The 11,705-nt window shown below is 51.1% G+C and overlaps 1 protein-coding gene across 1 annotated transcript in view; it reads right to left on the bottom strand.

Moving 5' to 3' along the window:
* Window positions 1-429: 429 nt before the first annotated feature.
* ADAMTS16 (ADAM metallopeptidase with thrombospondin type 1 motif 16) overlaps window positions 430-11,705 on the bottom strand; it is a 174,462-nt gene continuing 163,186 nt past the window's right edge. The window contains exons 26-28 of the mRNA XM_089908358.1: window positions 11,124-11,348; window positions 2,311-2,458; window positions 430-1,547 (exon numbers count right to left, since the gene is read on the bottom strand). Coding sequence (XP_089764484.1) covers window positions 1,432-1,547; window positions 2,311-2,458; window positions 11,124-11,348 — 489 coding nt within the window. The 3' untranslated portion in view covers window positions 430-1,431. The remainder of the gene's footprint in view (window positions 1,548-2,310; window positions 2,459-11,123; window positions 11,349-11,705) is intronic.

The raw sequence follows: 11,705 nt of genomic DNA, 5'->3' as shown, positions 1-11,705 counted from the left end.
ACACCCACCCCCTCTATAAATATATTGTTCCTGTGTCTCTAGAGAATGCTGACTAATACAGCAGGGATAACAGGGTCAGGGGTCACCTTTCAATTAATCGTGTCATCTCTAGAGAGGCTGCACCTGTCCTGTGCAGGTTGCAGGTGAAGCCGTAGCAAACCTGGTCCCTGGGCGGGACGACCCTGCAGAAGTGCCCCCTGCACAGACTGCCACCATCACCAACCGTCTTCCCTGAAGCCTCCTCATTCGGGGGCATTTTCTCCTCAGACTGATTCCAGCACTTTCTACCAGGTTCTGGAGCCCCATTTCTCTTTGAGGCCAATTTCCCGGTCTCTGTGCCAGCACTCGCATCTAAGAGCAGACGTCATGAAGACTCACGAGCAGTTCAGAAGCACGCCGCACAATATAAAATTTATTATAAAACTTCAGTAAATATAAATATCCAGGTGCCATTTGGAATGGAGATCGCACCACAGGAAAGGATTAAAAGCCGCACGGATACTGACGGGAGGATGTCAGAGGCCAGCCGCGCAGCTTTTCACCAGGAAATAGGCCTTCCTTCTGAATGGGTGTTACAAAAACAACCAAAATTTACGGAAACATTTTTTTTGAAAACCCCGCAAAATACAAAAATGAAACACAGGGCTCCAAGGTCATCACTTGACATCTGCCCAAGTGGACCCACCACTAGTCCTCAGTAGGACGGTGGGGATTCGGTGTAACCGGTAAGTCTCTAATTCAGATACAACCTGTAATTCTGTCACTTGAAATAGAAAAGCAGTAAGAAATGGGTTTAAATAGGAACACTCACTTGTAAATAACTGAGAAAGATAAAACATAAAATAAGAAAATTCTCTCCTCCAGCACACGAGTATGAAAGGGACAGGAGCACCCTAGCAGGGATTTCATTTTCCCGTTTCCAGAGGCGAGGTCCCCAGTCAGGATGGAGACCAGCTCTCCTGTCCGGGCCCCAGGTCCCTGTGCAGAGAAACTGCTCTTGGGGCAGGATGGGCCTGGGGACTCAGCCCAAAGCTGATCTCGCCGTCGGAAGGGACCTCCAGGTGGGAGCTGGGCCGGCAGCCTTAGAGGCAGATGTTCTGTATTTCTCCCTCATTTCCTGGCCTGCCTTCCTTGACAAAGCTCTGCACTTCTAGGTGAGCACGTGCCCTGCTGCACAGTGCACCCTGTGGCCTGACTCGACATCCCCACCTCCCCGAGAGCATGTCCATGTGCCTGGGGATGCGCTCACACACACAAATCACACACACGCTCACGTGCTCACACACACACACACACAGGCATGCACAGAATCATATATAAGAGCCCCAGATGTTTTTTCTTCTCCCAGCTTCCATCTTCCTCGGAAGCACCCCGGTGTAGACCACACAGCTCGCTGGTGCTGGAAACAGGTACCTCCTGTGCCCTGTCAGCTCACAGGTTGGATGTGGAGCACATCTTGCAGCACTGCTGGCCATAGAAGTGGTGGCTGCACATCCCGTGCTGGGGCACCAGGGTGCACCAGTGGAAGCGGTCCTCGCAGAAGGTGTCTGAAAGTGAACAGTCCAGAGTTAGTCACCGTGCCAGCACCCCGTGTCTGCTGCCACTGCCAATAACTCCAGAAAATCAAGGTAAATCTGTCATTGCCCTGAAGCTGCTGAAGGAGGGCAGCTCCTCAGGTCAAATGGGCCATGTGGGTTGTACTGTTTTCACAAGACCTTTCTTGGAAGCTTCCTGCAAAGTTGAAATTTTCTGCTTTTTGTGATAAACCCATCCACATAACCACTCATCCACCCAAGGCGATGGGGCTTCTGTGGACTGGACTCCAATTGCTGAGTCCCTGATTGAGCCAAACCACTCATTCTCCTCCAGCCCCATTTTCTCTTCCAGAAACCTCAACAGATACACAGGGCATGGTCCCCGCAAATACCTGAGGCACCGAGGGCGTGTGCACAGGGATGGCGTTTAGAGCACATCCAAGGAATAATCTGGGTTCTCCTTTACCTCGGGCGGAAAAGGCTGCTCTACTTAAAATCGGCTTCTCTGAATATAAAGAGCAGCAGTGAAACAGGAGCAATCTGATTTCCCAGCCGTCTGTGTCATTTCTGGGGTGGCGTGAGAAGCAAGGGGTCTGCTTTGTGGGCTATGTCATGGGAAAGCTGGGGGAGGAGATGGAGAGAGAACCGGGGAGCCGACACCAACCCCTCGGCCTAGCAGGCACCCAGCACCTCCTCAACCCTCTTAGGAGACACTCCGGAAACGGGACAGCCCCCCCGAAACGCCAAGGTCAAGCTGAGGGGCTCCGACACTCACCTTTCTTCTGTGCGATGGGGCAGAAGCGGGTGTTGCAGGCCTGGGAGGCCGCGGGCTTCTGGTGCGCGGAGCAGCCCACGGCTGGCCGGCGCCCCGCCAGGCACTGCACGGACCTCGTCTGCATGCCGCCTCCACAGCTGGCCGTGCACTGCGGGAAGCACAAGCAAGAGTCACCGGGGCCACCAGGTCCTTGGGTCAGCTGCTCTCGCAAGCTTCCCCCCCGCCCCCCAACAGGCTCCTCACGGTGGTCTGCCTCAACTAACCACTGTGTGTGGCTGAGCAGATTCTGGATTTTTCCCAGGTATGGACACTGGGGAGAAGTGCCCAGAAGCCTGAATGTCCTTGAGTCATCAAGGGTCTGATGGACACCAAAAAGTGGCACGCATCTGGGGATGCAGGCTATGGGTCTCTCATGAAACGCCATCACCAAGCCAGCCCTTCTGGTGCCCCTGACCTGGAAAAGCTTGACAGGCCAACTCCCCAGGAGTTGACACTCAGCCCCTTCCAGACCCCAAGCGCAGGGACTCTGCATGTCTGGAGGTTCCCTGGGCTCTTTTGCGTGCTTCCGGGAACTTTGTTTCCCGACGCCGAGGCCCCCGCGCTCTAAGGCACAGAGCACAGAGGGGCCAGAATAGGAAGGAGAGGCTGGATCAGACCATCTCTCACCAGCTGGCCGGGCGCACACCCCACAGACCACAGCAGCGGGTCCATCTGAGATCAACTGCCGGCAATAAACCAGGAGGGACGTGGGTGATCAGAGAGACGGAGGGGCCTAAACGTGTAGCAGTGAATATGCCCCAAAAGAAGGCGACTCGAGGTCTAGACGGAAACATGTGAATTGTGCTCAGACAAGGCTGTGACTTCAAGACAGTTAAGAATGTAAGCAATTAAAGGAGCACCTGCAAAAAGTCGGGGTCAGAGAACGTTTTGGATATCCTGTGGATAAGCTAAATGGTTGCTTTAAAACACGAGGATAAAGCCGTGCAGATTTAGGGATACACATAACTCAGGCTGCTGCCAGAATGTACAGGTCCGTGTGCCAGGACCCCATTGGAGCAGCCCTGGGGCTGGTCTTCCACAGCAGAAACAGCCCGCAGCCAGACGCTTGCCTGCAGCCGGATGTTCAGGACCCGCTGCAAACAGAGCCTGGAGAAGTGGCTTTAGCATCCCCTGGGATAGGGACTCCGCGATGGAGTAAGTAAAACATCTCTATCTGCCCCTCGGGGGGAGAAAAGTTGGAAACAGAGAGTCCTGAAAACTCATAAGCCGAAGGAATTGTTCCTGCTTCTTTTTTTTTCTCTTTAGGGAAAGGATGGCTGGGCCCCTGGAGAGAAAATCCAGGGCTTTAGCTGATAAGCATGTGGGTTTGGAACATTCTGTGAGGCTTACCCCTTCTCTTCAAAACCAATTTCAGCGAAAGTCATCAGTAGTTCAGTTTCAGTATATGACTATGGCAGCCAGGAAAACAACAGTGTTGTGGGCAGACTCATGTCTGATTCCTGAACCATGAGGCTCATCCGCGATAGAGCTAGGTGTTTCCCACTGCCTATAACATCTTTCTGAACATTCCGGCAGAGCCGCAATTCTGGCCTTGGTGCTTTGCACTCTGGTTCCAGGCCCTCCCTCAGCTACCATCGTGGACTGAGAACTTACAGGGCTGCACTGCCACAGGGTTCCTAGGGTCTCTTCAGTCACATCTTCCTCTGTAGGTGCTGAATGTCTCTGCCTTGTGAGTTGAGTTTCTTTCATCAACAGCAGCAGAGGCAGAATTCCACTCTTGCTAAAGATGTTATGCCTCAATTAGAAATCAAGAGATCTGGCCAGCATTTTGCATCACTTAAACAGCACCAAGTGGTTTGATTCTTTTTTCGTCATTGGTTAATTTATTCACAAAGAGACCTCATCCTCCTCCTCTTACCAGGCACTGCTCTAGGCTCCAGACACCAGTGCTGAGCACAAGCAGCTTGCCCTTCCTCGGGGCACTTTCTAAAGCCGCTACTCAAAGCTCGGTTTCTGGACAAGCAGCCCTGGCAACAGCTGGGAGTCTGTCAACATCCCTGCCTCCCACCTCCGGACGCTGCCTCAGAATCTGCGCAACCCCCCGATGATCCATAAGAACACCCAGTGTGAGAAGAAGTGGTCTAGAGAGATTTTAAACTCCCCGTGAGAGACATATTTTTAGGAAAAAAGCCTCCAAATTGCTCAACTTTTGTGTTTCTTCATGTAAACAGAAAGGACTAAGATGTTTGGCTGCAGATTTTGAAAATACTTCACATTGATAGAACCTGAGATAGAGCAGGAGAGGGAAGAAAAAGAAGGAATCTGAAAAAGTTTATTCACTTTTTTGTGTTTGTTTTCCCCAGGAAGGAAAAGCTATGCAAGTCGTTCAGCTATATCATAAACATAACGGCCTCAAACTCAGCATGGGGTTTAGAAATCACATTCCAGATTTTCCACTGGATTTGCAGATGGGTTGATCCTAAGAATCTCTGTGCAGACTCCCAGGGTGGAGAGCGAGCGGCTGGGGCTGCAGGAGCAGCAGGTGTGGAGGACAAGTCACAGGACACAACACTGCTGGGAAAGGAATACTCGGTGGAAAGAGAGACCGGAGCTCAGATCTGAAGTCAAAGGCTAAGTCTTCTTCCTCAGCTTCATAGGGTTTAGCCTGAGCGTCTCAGGCCATTCCTCGTACTGATGGCAGGAGAGGCGGCCGCCGTGCCGGGCGCTGACGGTGTCCTGCACCTGCTCTCTGACCTGCAGAGTGACAGCTGCTGTCGCCCTCTGTCCAGACCCCCTGCTGCAGGAGACACCCTCCACACCAGTGGCTCTCAAGCTCGAATGCATGTCCGAATGAACCACAGGTCTCAGCAAAGCAGAATGCTGGGGCCCAGGCCCAAAGCTTGAGCGCCAGCAGGTCTGGGCTGGGCCCGAGAACCTGCATGTGTAGCCACGCTGCTACGGGTCGGGACACACCCGGAGAACTGCTCTCCATTGAGTGACCGGAACCACACCGGCAAGAGCACCGTCCTCTTCTATTTTCAGAACTGACTTCAGTCACATTCAATCTAACAAAACCAGCACGTCAAGCTGACCTGCTGCTTGACTGCAAACAGTTAAATGAGCACCTGAGACTTTCCCCCACGTGGCCCTGGTGGTCACGATCTTCAGTCCATGGACTCTCCCCACTGCACCCTGCTCACTTCTGCTCACCTTCCAGGGCCTCGGTCTGAATGTCCCTGAGCCAGAAAATGTGGATGACTCCCACTCTGTGGGTGGGAGGCATGGGCTGCTCACCCCACTGCTGGGGCCCCGGGGCCTTAAGCCCCCTCCCGTAGCCTCTGGCCCTTCACCCCCACATGCTGCTGCTGGTGACAGGGCCTGAGACCAGGGCTCCGTCCAAGAACCAAGGAACCAGATGGAGAAAAACGTCGAGGCAGGGTTCCGTGGGACGGCCCCCTGAGGTCTAGCAATGACGGTCTTCTTGTCATTCTAGAATTAAACGGCCTTCTGGAGGGTGACGCATGCCCGTCCTCCCCTGGACCCCATGCAGACCAGCACACTCTGCTCTGAAAGGGCCCCTGTAGGTTGACCAGTCCTGCCCCCTTCCAGGGAGTCTCAGGGCAGACATCCACTCAGACAGACTCCACGGACATTGAAATGCTGAAAGACCTCTCCCTTCGGATGTCCTCTGTGTGCCCTGTCCCCTCGGCGATCCCCGTGTTCCTAGGAGGCTTGGCCACCCCTGTATAAGAGGCACTGCTATCCTCTGACTGGAGGAATGGGGGAATTGATGATTACTCTTAGTCATTATCAAAAAAAACAACAAAGATACATTTTTAAATAATAACATTTGCCTCCGGGTTTGTTTTAAATTAGAGTGACTACTCTTGTTTATGTTATTGGTCTTCATGGAAAAATGCTAGTGGAAGGCGATGTCTGAGAGCTCTAAGTCCTGATTGATGTTCTACGTGGTCTTAGTCTAAGGTAACTGTCCACCTGTCACATTCACAGGAACCTGTAAAACCACGGGGCTTCTTCCAGGGCAAAGTTCATCTCTCAAATGCATGGACACGTAGTCAACAAAGGCATGTTAACTGCAGACAGCCAGAGGCCTCACACCTTCATCTTCCTTCTGTGAAGCCTCTACAGAGGCTGGAGGGGGGCGGTTTCTTCCCTTGTTTATCACCTTCGTGGACCTCTCCAAGTCTGGAGCTTCAGCCACCATAACTTCTCCCAGAGACCAAATGTCTACTCAGTCAGGATGGGACAACACACAAAATTTCTGCTCTAAACATAGACGGGGCTGTGTATTTTTGTACGGATTCAATTGGTTACAGGCAGACTCCCTCCAGCTCAGGCGACCTTATCCATCAATGTCAACAAAACGGCTCCTGTTTTCCTGTGCACCCTCATAATTAGAAGAGGATGAGAGCAAATTATTAGAGGTGGGCGAATGGGTCCAGGGTGCAGGGCAGCCCTCTGTGATGGACTGACCACACTCATCCAGACCAAGCCTGCCGAAGTCTCCACATGTTCTGTGTGGGCCCGTGTGTGTGTGTTCACGTGTATGCCCATATGTGTGTCTGTGTGTGTGTGTGTGTTTGATACATTGTTGCAGTCATAGTTGCCAAGATGGAAAACCCTATGGATGACGTCTGGGACATGGCTCTTTGCCCCTGAAAGCCCAAGGGTCTCCACATCAACTTGTGCACAGTCCTGGTGAGGAACCCCGGAACAAGACAGGGCCCCGGCGCTCCAGCACTGAGAACACACCCAGTCTCTGTCATGTAGAGTCAGACACAGTCCAGCAGGTGTTTGTACTTAAGCCTTTCCAAGACCAGGTTAGCGTGTGATCCACTGGATGCTAAGCCCAAACGACCCAAATGAATGAAGTCAGTCCTGCCAGACGATGCACTACTAACCAAAATGATAAGCCGGGCCATTGAGACCAACAGAAACTCTCCTGATCAAATAACAGAACCCGCCATCTTCCTGCTGTTACAGGAATAACCTGTCTGGGGGCAAAGCTGAGCCAGGCACTGGCCACGCATCTCCGTCCCACAATTTCCCACGATTGCAGGGCGCAGAGCTTTGGGTACAAGAGCTCATGGCAAACATAGCCTTTGAGTTATTACTCCCAAAAGTTATGGACTCGGAACGTAATAGATGAGTCACACTGGATAAGATCTTCAAGTAGCTTATGAAAAAAATGACTTATTAGACAGACAGACTGAATATTTCAGGCTGGGGAAAACTATGCAAGATGTATTTTTAGGTTGTAGGTTTTGGTTTAAAGTAAATAAGGATAAACCTTGTTTTTCTTTTTCTAAATTTGCCTGAAGTCTCTGAATTGAGCAGAGTGAATACTGGCCTGATTCAGTCTCAGGAGCCTCAGTCTCCCCACGGACAGACGGACCATGGTCTTGGGAACCACCTGTACTTGTCTCTGACTCACGTTCTCAAAAAGACAGAGAAAGCGAAGCATCTGCCTCAGAAACAACTCGACTCAGCTTCTTAGCTCATCCATCCCTTCACCTTGCTGGAAAGCCTGCGCACTCAGAGGAAAATAGAAGGGAAACGTGTGTAGCAAGTGATACTTTTGACCTACTTAAAAAATAGCAAATGCTTGAGAAGGATGTGGTTCAAAGGTCCCCTGGTCCGATATTCTAAATTAAACAAATTCTAATTTAAATACCATTTGGGGAGGAGTTCATATATTTGTAAATGAAAAAGCAGCATCAAGTTTGAAGATAAGAGGAACCAAGCAAAGCAAGAACAGAGCTAGAGGGCAGTGCATACAGTGGGTGGAAGGTCTTTCTGCCTCTTCCTCTCCAAGGACTGAGGGATGGTTTCCTTCTTCAGAGCTCAGAGTTTGGGACCAGGGATATGGCAGAGGCACCAGAGGGACGGCAATGGCCGGGCTGGGATGTTGCGATTTCTAGAGAAGATTATTGATTACCAGCCAATCCTGGGCTCACATACACAGCAGAGCTCCAACAGAATGAATTGGGGCTTCATTTGGGGGGATTTTGAACTGGTTTTATTCTAGTAAAATTTTAGCTAATACTGAAAAAAATTCCGTGGTGGCTTAATTTGGTTCCAATATATATTTCCGTTTGTTTCCTTTGGACTTAGATAAAAATAATAATTCTGTGTGATTTTTGCTCTGTCAAACTTGTTCATTTCAGGTTTGCATTCAGGGTTGAGTTTACGTCAGAAGGTTGTTCAATAGAATTGGTGGTGGTGGGCACACATGAGGGAGGGTGGGTGCCATGCTTGGGGACCCCGGTCTGTGGGGAATCAGGAGAGCTGAGAGTGAAAGAGCCCACCGCCTGTCACCTCTTGGCCATTCCTGGATCAGGGGACTGTGGGTCACAGAGCCTTGAGGTCTCCCCTCTGAGATTCATGTTCCTCCTTCTGGAGAAACCCCTGTGCTGGCGGACACCATGGTATTGTCAGATTCAGCTGCTGTAGCTCACATGCCCACTGTCCTCAGACTCCAAGCTGGGCTAAGAGGAATGTGAAGGAACTTAAGGCACAGCCCTTGCTGCTGGGAGTCACCCTTGGGGGGTCAGGAGGAAACATGATGGGACAAGGACACAACTGAAAATGAGCAGCACCCTGCGGGGCCTTCCTGGGGACAGACACCCCCAGTGTCCCCCGCCTCTTGTTTGTAGAAAAGCTTTAACCTCCTAGGCCTTCCCCAAGTTCCAAAAATTAAAATTTAATCAGAGAAGTTAAAAAATGCAGAAACAAAGGAAAAGTCCAGTAATACAAAATAATAATAGTTTAGCCATAAAACAAAGTCAAGGACCTTTGATTCCTCCTCAAGGGCAACAGATAACATCCTGAGCCATGTCCTTGTGTTGTTTTGCAGACAATGAAACCCCACCAGAGAAAGTCAACTGCATGCTGACCACCAACCAGCACATAGAGCCCATACCGGTTGGGGCCAGAAAATCGGCAACTGAGATTCCTGAAATACCACCCTGTTACCTCACCATCAACCAATCAGAGAACTGTGAACAAGCTGATCATGTACCCCGTAACCCTCTCCCTCAGTCTTTAAAAACCCTTTCCTGAAAGCTGTCAGGGAGTTTAGGTCTTTTTGAGGCTGTTCTCCTTGCTTGGTGCCTGCAGTAAACACTGTACCTTCCTTCACCACAAAATGGTGTCAGTAGATTGGCTTTGCTGTGCATTGGGCAAGCAGACCCAGGTTAGATTCGGTAACGCCAATAACCACCATGTTAGATGCTCAGGGCTGCTGGAACAAATGACCAGAAGCTGGGGGGCTTGAAACAGCAGAAACAACTCTCTCAGTTCAGGAGGCCAGAAGTATAAAATCAAGACATTGGCAGAAGGAGCAAGTTCCATCTCTTCTGGAGGTCCTAAGGGGGAATCTGCTCATCCTTTTCCAGAGTCCGGCGGCTGCCGGTAATCCTGGGTGTTCTTGGGCCCATAGCTGCATCAATGTGACCTCTGCCTCTATTATCACATGACCTTTCCCCTGTGTGTCCTATAAGGACATTGGTCATTGGGTTAGGGTTCGCCCAAATCCAGAATGACCTCATCTTAGCTAATTAAACCTGCAAGCTTCCTATTTCTGAATAAGATCACATTTTGAGGTCCTGGGTGGACATGAGTTTTGGGGACACTGTTCACGGCAAGACACAGGACATGCTCAGGAGGCAGGGTGTGGTGTCCCTTCTGAGAGGAGCCACGCACAGCGGCTGTCATGGTGCAGGGGCCTCAGGAAAGGGATTTTGCATCAGGAGGGATTGAAGACGGGTCCCAGAGGCCAGGAAATACGTGAGGAGACTCAGATGGAGGGAGAGCTGGTCAAAGTCTGGCACCACTGGTCCCGTCTGGCTAAGCACTGTGGTTGCACCAGTCACTCCTCCTGCCCGGCCCCTGGCTGGCACTGATTTCCACACAGAACACTGATGTCCCTTCCAGGACAGGTGGTGTAGACGAGCGTGTCTTGCCTGGGATGTGGCCTGCCCCACTGGCAGATCAATAACAGTAATTGTTCAGTTCTTAGTAAAGCTTACCCAGATCAACACTGGTTACACATTTCTGTGGAGCTGGGGACCCAGCAGCCTGCTTCTTTAGGAGCTGGTCTGGCCACGTTCCCGATGCTTCCTCTGGGAGCTTTCCTCCCTCATCCCATCAGGTACACAGACTTGGGGAGATCCTCAGTGACTAGAAACACATGTGCACGGGCTTCTCCTTGCGGTGGCTTCTCTTGCTGCAGAGCATGGGCTCTAGGCGCGCGGGCTTCAGTAGTTGCGGCTCGTGGGCTCAGTAGTTGTGACTCGCGGGCTCTAGAGTGCAGGCTTAGTAGTTGTGGCACACGGGCTTCTTTGCTCTGCGGCATGTGGGATCTTCCCAGGCCAGGGCTCGAACCCGTGTCCCCTGAATTTGCAGGTGGATTCTTAACCACTGCACCACCAGCGAAGCCCCCCTGAGTCACTCATTGAATTTGTTTTTCATTTAGAATTCCATATTTAGCAAATATTCTGTGAATACTCTGTATGGGCTCGGTGCCCTGGTAGGCACTGGGGACTGTATATATAAAATGTACATGTATGTATGTATGTATGTATGTATCTACCCACCTGTTAGTGTGTAGGATACACAGTAAAACACTTAGCAGGACACTTGCCACAAAGTGATCTCTGGGTAAATACCAGTCGGGATGGTTGTTTTGTGACTCTCTGCTTTCGAGCAGCTCACATCCAGCCGGAACCTCTCCACCGAGGCCAGCCGCCAACACTGAGCAGGGGCTCTGCTCGCCCTCCCTTCACCCCTACCTGAGACCAGGGCGAGGCAAACCAGTCGGCCTGTGGGGAGCCTGCAGCTGCGAACAGGGGGTGCTTAGGGCAGGGAAATGGGGCGCAGATGCGTTCCAGCTCCAGGTGGGGCTGCGGTAGGTGCAAGCACTTCTTCGGGGCCAGCTCGCGGTACTTCCCAGAACTATACTTCTCAGCACATTTGAAGGATCTTTTCTGTGTTCCTCTTTCACACGTAACAGAGCACTGGAAAGAAAAGACAACAAAGGATGCGAGTGAAAGGTATTTCTCCTGTGGTGGCTGTCTCTTCTACAAAATCATTGAGTCGAGAAGCCTCCTGATTATATCAGCTTGACCGTTTTCCTAAGTATAAATGGTCAGTGGAATATATGGGACCTTGGCATGTTAAAAAGGTGTTACAGTATCTGCCATAAAAAGGAAGACCTTGTGGTCGCAGTGGTCTAGCACTGGGGGCATGAGTTGGGGCAGGGCAATCAGAAACCATGAAGAGATTAATTCTGGAGCTACTGCTTCACTGGGAAATTAAAATGTTGGGCTGTAACTGACACCAGAATGCACTGAAATTTAATAGCTCCATGTGTA

Source organism: Delphinapterus leucas, chromosome 3, assembly GCF_059928025.1.
Source record: "Delphinapterus leucas isolate spDelLeu-1000000601 "Yukka" chromosome 3, BTC_Dleu_Yukka2, whole genome shotgun sequence".
Lineage (NCBI taxonomy): Eukaryota > Metazoa > Chordata > Mammalia > Artiodactyla > Monodontidae > Delphinapterus > Delphinapterus leucas.
The sequence above is the reverse complement of the archived record's forward strand: the minus strand, read 5'-3'. Positions and strand labels throughout refer to the sequence as shown.